The 8294-nt window shown below is 37.8% G+C and overlaps 1 protein-coding gene and 1 pseudogene across 1 annotated transcript; both read left to right on the top strand.

Annotated features, from left to right (window-relative positions):
- Positions 1 to 384: 384 nt before the first annotated feature.
- On the top strand, positions 385 to 5048 carry LOC113274968 (annotated as a pseudogene).
- Positions 5049 to 5364: 316 nt separating this feature from the next.
- LOC113272192 (geraniol 8-hydroxylase-like) lies at positions 5365 to 5919 on the top strand. Its single transcript, XM_026522076.1, has 2 exons — positions 5365 to 5584; positions 5729 to 5919. Exons 1-2 carry the CDS (start codon positions 5365 to 5367, stop codon positions 5917 to 5919), a joined length of 411 nt encoding a protein of 136 aa, XP_026377861.1.
- The last annotated feature ends 2375 nt before the right edge of the window (positions 5920 to 8294 follow it).

Raw genomic sequence — 8294 nt, 5'->3', positions numbered from 1 at the left:
GAATTGGATTGGTACATGCCAAATTGGTATATCACAATTTTGACGGTTTGGACTATGTGTTTTCGATTTTTATAAAAGTATATTAACTTTTTCCCTGTTTTCAGCTAAACATTATTCAATACTGCCCATAGAGTGTGACGTTTACAGTTGGCCTGCCATATTTGTAGGATGTTCTGACCTTGTATACTCAAAAGCTCAGGTCTATCGTTTCCTCTGTAGTACTTGCCCTCACCCTCACAACTAACACTCTACATTCTAGAAGTCTGCATGTGGGGAATATAAGGCCATGTGCGTACACTACATATCTTATCGTTCTGCCAAACAATATCTATTAGAAAACAACTAGAAGATTGAGGCCGTACATAGATCAATTATTAAAAAATGCACTTCAGGTCCAGTATATACTATGTATCTGAATATTGCAATACTAGAAACTTCGGGTTTCAAGAGAGAGCAAAAGAAATGGAGTACTTGAATCTTCTTCTGTTAATCCTACTTCCTGTAACGCTTCTCAAAATATTTTCATGGATTACTAAATCTTCACCCACAAATCTCCCACCCGGTCCTATTCCATTTCCCATCTTTGGAAATCTTTTCAAACTCGGAAAGAAGCCTCACGAGTCACTCACTCAATTAGCTCAAATCTACGGACCCTTGATGTCACTAAAACTCGGTTCCTTAACAACAATAGTCATTTCTTCTTCAACTATAGCCAAGGAAGTCTTACAAAAACATGATCAATCATTTTCAAGTCGCACCGTTATAGACGCAGTTACAGTACTTAATCACCATGAATCTTGAATCGTATGGTTACCTCCTTCACCTCAGTGGAGAACTCTTAGAAAGTTGACAAATTCACATATTTTCACTACTCAAAAACTTGATTCAAACCAAAGCCCGAGGCACCGAAAGTTAGAGGAACTTGTTTCCTATGTTCGCTGGAATGCAAACGCTGGTTCTGTGATTAATATCGGTCAAGCTGCTTTTACTACTGTGCTTAATTTGATATCGAATAGTTTCTTTTCGGTTGATTTGGCGAATGGTTTTTATTAGGAAATAATATAGGAGTCTATATTTAGGAGATATACACTTTAAGGAGTTTGAGTTATATTAGGAAAGTGTCTATGTTTAGAGTTTGATCTTAGGTAAGAAAGTGCCTGGTCGTCAAGTTTGTGAACAGTATAAATAGACTGTTGAGCCATGAAAGTTGACACACCAAGATTATTATCAATGTAGTCTTTTATGCTTCCGCGTTTATGCTCTCCTCTCTCTTGCTTGATCCTTAACATGGTATCAGAGGAAGGGAGAGGAAAAGGAGAAAGAGAAAGAAGAGAAGTTCCATTGTTTTATGTTTTTAGGGTTTAAGAGAAAAGTTAAAGAAGTTGTGCGATGTTCTGATGATTTAAAAGTTGGAGAAGAAAAAAGCTGCGATTAGGGTTTTAAAATTTGAAAGAAGTTAAAAACAAAGAGTTTGAAGCTGTGAAGGAGCGGTGCTGGATGCTGTATCCGTGAAAAGGAAAGAAGTTGAAGATCTGTTAAGCCGTGTTGATGTGAGGCGAGAAAAGAAGGTTTAAAAAGTTGGGAGTGTTGCTGAAGGTACGTGGGTTTAAGGTGTTGTTTTCACCACCTGAGTAGTACATGGAAATAAGTTTCTTTGGGAACCAATTTTACGAATAGAAGATGTTGGTTGCTCGGAATAAAGCGAGAAATCAGCTGATATATTTGCAGACGGAAATTGCCGAGAGTTTGAAACCAAGAAGATTTGATGCTGCTGGCGGTAATGAACGGAAAAAAATGGAGTCGTGTCTGGTTGTGATTAGGGTTTGTTTTAGGAGGTGAAATACCAGATGAAGTTGAGATGAACATTGACGAAGAAGAACTGTTGCTGCCCTAGATTTGATTTTCGGTGATAGTGTCTGGTGAGATGGTGGTGCAGAGAAAACATGGTTTTTAGTAGGTGCAGCTGCTGCCATGGATTTGATGAAGTTAAGGAGTGGTTGAATGGTGTTATCAGAACAAGAGAGACGTGTTGCTGCTATTGTTGGACCTCTGATGTTGTTGGTGATTCTTATGTTGCTGTGATGTCAACGTTGATTAATAGAAGAAGCTGAGAAGAGTTGGGAGCTGTAGATGATCCAAGATGATTAGTTGTTGAGTTTGGCAGTGGTGCAGGTGACGGTAGTGTTCTCCAATCGTTAATGGGAAGATTGTGGTCACTTGAAGTTGGAAACAGACGTGAGTACCATGAAGATGAGACCGTATGGGTCTGTGAGCTTGCTGTAGCGCATGGGCTTGCGCAAGTCGTGTTAGGTCGAGGTAAATTTGGAGGAGCCAAAAAAAAAACAAAAAAAAAAAGGAAAGAAAGTGTTATTAAAAGTTTGTAACAGTTTGGGTGTTACAAAGGAGAATTGTTACAGATGAAGAATAGTAGTGTGACAAAAGGATGTCACAGTTAAGTGTTGAAGAATAGTTACAGAAGAAAGTGTTACAGTGAGCGTGACAAAAGAGTTATAACAGTTGGAAGATTGAAGTGTGGTTGAAGAGTTTGTGGTAGAAACTTGGAGATCCTACAAAGTGTGGCAGACTTTGTAAAGACGACAGGATTGTGAGAGAATCTTGAAGAACAAAGAAGTGTGAAGGTTTCGCAAGAAGTGCGTGACTGAAACAAGAGAGAAGAAGAAACAACATTCATGTTGTGAAGAAAAAAAAAGAAGAAAGAAGAAGAAGAAAAAAAAAAAAAAAAAAAAAACCAATCACCAAGAGGTGATGAGAAAAAGAACAACAATAGTAGGTTAAAATCCTATGAGTTGTCGAGAGAGTACACAAAGTATTCTATCGAAGAAACCAAGAAACCAAGAGTACAAGAAGTATTCTACTGAAGAAACAAAGAGGGGACCGAAACGTCCTAAAACTACGAGGGAACCGTAATGTCCTTAAACTACGAAGGGGACCGAAATCGTCCTAAAATTATGAAGGGGACCGTAATGTCCTTAAACTACGAAGAGGACCGTAATGTCCCTAAACTACGAAGGGGACCGAGATGTCCTAAAACTAAGAAGATGGGACCGTAATGTCCTTAAACTACGAAGAGGACCGTAATGTTACTAAACTACGAAGGGGACCGAGATGTCCTAAAACTAAGAAGATGGGACCGTAATGTCCTAAAACTTCCGAAGGGGACCGAGATGTCCTAAAACTACGAAGATGGGACCGAAATGTCCTTAAACTACGAAGGGGACCGAAACGTCCTTAAACTACGATCTGAAGATTTTTTTTTTTTCACAAAAGTATTGAAAAAAAAAAAAAAAAAAAAACCGAAGTTAAATTTCTTTGGTCCAAGATGGGCATTCGTGATTTACATGCTCCATCTTGAGGGAGGGTATTAGGAAATAATATAGGAGTCTATATTTAGGAGATATACACTTTAAGGAGTTTGAGTTATATTAGGAAAGTGTCTATGTTTAGAGTTTGATCTTAGGTAGGAAAGTGCCTTGAGTGGTCGTCAAGTTTGTGAACAGTATAAATAGGCTGTTGAGCCATGAAAGTTGACACACCAAGATTATTATCAATGTAGTCTTTTATGCTTCCGCGTTTATGCTCTCCTCTCTCTTGCTCGATCCTTAACAGTTTTGGTTCAGATTCTGTTTGTGTTTTTAAAGATGCTGTTAGAGGAGGGATGTTGGAAGCAGGAAAACCGAATTTGTCCGATTATTTTCCAATGATTAGATTTATGGATCTGCAAGGTGTGAGACGTGGTATGAGTAAGCATTTCGGAGTACTGGATGAGATATTTGAGAAGATCATACAACAGAAACTGTTGACACTGCAGTCTAGAAAGGGGAAAGGTGACTTGCTAGATATGATTCTTGATCCATCCCATGATAATGGAATTCAACTTCAACATCATGAAATAAAAGGTTTATTTAAGGTCAGTAGTAACTATTCCTTCAGTTTCTATAATATATATATAGGCTGGCTTTATGTGTAATTAATTTCTTTATGTATTTTGTTATTATGCATTTAGTTTTGTGCTATCACGTTTTCTTTCTTGTACACATCTCTATGACCCCTTTTGATTAAAATAGTTGTGTTTAGTGTTTGGCAGGGACGAAACCTAGGGTTGGCTAACCAAGGCTCTAGCCCTCTTAAAATATTAAAAATTATGAAAAACACTTTTTATTTTATCTTATGTTACTAAATTTAAAAATTTAGTCCATGGAAGTCTCCATGTTTTTATAAATGGTTTTTTAGCCCCCTTGATATTAATTTCTGGCCGCACCACTGGTTTTTGGTGATGTATTCAACCAAAATATGATTCATGAATCAATCAGGACTTTTTTGCTGCTGGTACGGATACTACCTCTTCCACGGTAGAATGGGCAATGGCGGAATTACTTCATAACCCATCCAAGATAACAAATGCTCAACAGGAGCTTTCAGACATTTTAAGGGAAGACCGACTAATGGAGGAATCAGATATCGGTCAACTACCTTATTTGCAAGCAATTGTCAAAGAAACGTTGCGACTTCATCCACCAATTCCGTTTTTAGTTCCTCATAAAGCAGAGAGCAACGTTGAAATTCATGATGTCATTGTCCCTAAAGGTGCCCAAGTATTAGTTAATGTACGGGCAATCGGACGAGATCCAACCTTATGAAAGGACCCAACTTGTTTTATCCCTGAAAGGTTTTTAGATTCGAAATCTGATTATAAAGGCCAAGATTTTGAGTTAATTCCCTTTGGATCAGGTCGTCGAATATGCCCCGGTTTACCACTAGCACATAGGATGGTACACTTAATTTTGGGTTTGCTTCTACAATCATTTTACTGGAAACTTGAAGATGGGTTGAAACCAGAGGATTTGGATATGGAGGAAGAATTTGGGTTTACTTTAGCAAAGGCTACTGGTCTTCGAGCTATTCCGGTTATTAGGTTATGAATGATGGAAGTTCCTAGCTTATTATAGTTCATTACTTTGTATTATATATCAATAAACATTGTCCTTCAAATTGTTATTGATGCAAATTGGAATAATACATGTAATAACGTACAGATGTTCCATTTTTAGAACACTGAGTAATATGATGCAGATGTGAAATATAATATTGTGAAGATTGATAGAACCTGAGCATCAGAGGAAAACTAGACAGGTTGAGAGAAAAATCTCTATTGCATTGTATCCATTAGATGGTCTAAGCCATAGTAGATATACAAGGATTAAAACGAGAAAAATGGAAATAAAATATTCAAAAGATACGTACAATACTATGACAACATTCATATATATGCAGTTAAGCAGAAGATATGAAAGATACTATAGTATCTCGTAATGGCGGATACTACCTCTTCCACGGTAGAAGGCAATGGCGGAATTACTTCATAACCCATCCAAGATAACAAATGCTCAACAGGAGCTTTCAGACATTTTAAGGGAACCGACTAATGGAGGAATCAGATATCGGTCAACTACCTTATTGCAAGCAATTGTCAAAGAAACGTTGCGACTTCATCCACCAATTCCGTTTTTAGTTCCTCATAAAGCAGAGAGCAACGTTGAAATTCATGATGTCATTGTCCCTAAAGGTGCCCAAGTATTAGTTAATGTACGGGCAATCGGACGAGATCCAACCTTATGAAAGGACCCAACTTGTTTTATCCCTGAAAGGTTTTTAGATTCGAAATCTGATTATAAAGGCCAAGATTTTGAGTTAATTCCCTTTGGATCAGGTCGTCGAATATGCCCCGGTTTACCACTAGCACATAGGATGGTACACTTAATTTTGGGTTTGCTTCTACAATCATTTTACTGGAAACTTGAAGATGGGTTGAAACCAGAGGATTTGGATATGGAGGAAGAATTTGGGTTTACTTTAGCAAAGGCTACTGGTCTTCGAGCTATTCCGGTTATTAGGTTATGAATGATGGAAGTTCCTAGCTTATTATAGTTCATTACTTTGTATTATATATCAATAAACATTGTCCTTCAAATTGTTATTGATGCAAATTGGAATAATACATGTAATAACGTACAGATGTTCCATTTTTAGAACACTGAGTAATATGATGCAGATGTGAAATATAATATTGTGAAGATTGATAGAACCTGAGCATCATCAGGAAAACTAGACAGGTTGAGAGAAAAATCTCTATTGCATTGTATCCATTAGATGGTCTAAGCCATAGTAGATATACAAGGATAAAACGAGAAAAATGGAAATAAAATTCAAAAGATACGTACAATACTATGACAACATTCAATATATATGCAGTTAAGCAGAAGATATGACAAGATACTATAGTATCTCGTAACCCCCCCCCACCCCCCCCCCCCCCCCCCCACCCACCCCCCCCACACAAGATGGTGTTGAACTCAACTTGAGTCTGGAAAGCAAGAACTTTAGTCGAGGAGAAGGATGTGACTTGGTGAATAAATCTGCCAATTGTAATTCTGAGCTCACGTGAGGAAGAGTAATTGTTCCACGCTTAAAGTGATGTCTTGTAAAATGACGGTCAATCTCTATATGCTTGGTTCTTTCATGAAAAACGTCATTATGAGTAATTTGAATTGCAGCTTTGTTGTCACAAAATAGAGGTGTAGGCGTAGAAATAACAACTCCCATGTCGTCATCGAAGCCATATGATCTCAGAAGTAGTATGAGCTAGAGCTCGATATTCTGCTTCAGCACTTGAACGAGATACAACAGTTTGTTTCTTACTTTTCCAAGATGTAAGAGAATCTCCCAAGAATAAGCAATACCCTGTAATAGATCGCTTATCTGTAACATCTCCTTCCCAATCTGAATCTGAGTATGCTCTAAGAATCAGTTTATATTTAGATGAGAAGTGCAACCCTGATACAAGGTTCCCTTGAGATAACGAAGTATTCTAAGAACAAGGAGCTGACATGAATTGGCTTACAATATGAACTGCATGACTTATATCAGGTCGAGTAATGGTTAAGTAGTTAAGGCTCCCTACCAATTGTCGATATAAGGTTGGATTGGATAAAATCGTTCCATCTGAGGACCATGTCTGACATTCACTTCTAGTGGAGTGTCTGTAATTTTAGCATCAGTAATTCCAGAGCATGCAATGATTTCAGACGCATATTTAGCTTGAGAAACGAAATAACCATCAGCTGATTTGCTCACCTCAATACCAAGAAAATAACTGAGTGGACCAAGATCCTTCATTTGAAAGCATGTACTTATATGAGTTTTAAGATTCCTTACACCTTCAAAGTCACTGCCAGTGATATCCATATCATCTACGTACAATAGAAGGATAACAATACCTTTGTTTGATGATCGTGTAAACATTGTTGAATCGTAGTAACTCTGTGTAAAGCCATATTGAAGAATTGCACTACTGAATTTCTTAAACCAAGCACGAGGTGCTTGTTTCAGTCCGTAGATAGCACGGCGAAGTTTACACACCTGATTTGGAGCATGATCTAATCCAGGAGGTGGACGCATGTAGACTTCTTCTTGCAACTCCCCATTAAGAAATGCATTTTTAACGTCTATTTGATGAATCCCACTGTCGAACAACATCAACTGCAATGAGTGTACAAACAGTAACCATGTATGCAACAAGAGCAAATTTTTCCTCATAGTCTATGCCATATTCTTGAGTATAACCATAAGTATCAACACGAGATTTGCAGCGTTCAATACTCCCATACGACTTGGTTTTGACTTTGTAGACTCGTTTGCTTCCAACAACAGATTTTCCAGGGGGAAGATCTACCATTTCCCATGTACCAGCTTCTTTATGTGCAGTCAACTCATTTTTCATCGAATCCTTCCAATCTGGTAGAGCTGCAACTTCTATGTAGTTTCTTGGTTCATAAATATACATAATAGTGGATAATGAGCAATGGTAGTCAACGAACTTGGATGGAGGTCTTCGATTGCGAGGTGGCAATGTATCAACTTGAGAATCGAGATCTCTTTCCAAGGTAGCATTGTCAGCTGGAGGCATAGAGTGGTCAGGCACAGCTGGAATCTGATGAGTATCATCTGTATGTGAAACAATTTCATTACTAGACACAGGCACTAAAGGTTTATTGGTGCTAACTTCACTAAAAAAAGGATCGGTGTAAATGAAGTTCTCAAAAGAAGAGGATTTACTGTTTGGAAGAGACCAAAATGGAACCTTTTCCCAAAAAGTTACATACTTAGAGCCTCAGAGTTTTCTACTAACAGGATCATAGCAGCGATATCCCTTTTGTTCAATACCATAGCCCAGAAACACATAAAGAACATTCTTTTGAGTAAGCTTATTTCGTTCA

This window comes from Papaver somniferum, chromosome 4, assembly GCF_003573695.1.
Source record: "Papaver somniferum cultivar HN1 chromosome 4, ASM357369v1, whole genome shotgun sequence".
Classification (NCBI taxonomy): Eukaryota; Viridiplantae; Streptophyta; class Magnoliopsida; order Ranunculales; family Papaveraceae; genus Papaver; species Papaver somniferum.
Note: the sequence above shows the minus strand (reverse complement) of the source record. Positions and strands in the feature narration are given on the sequence as shown.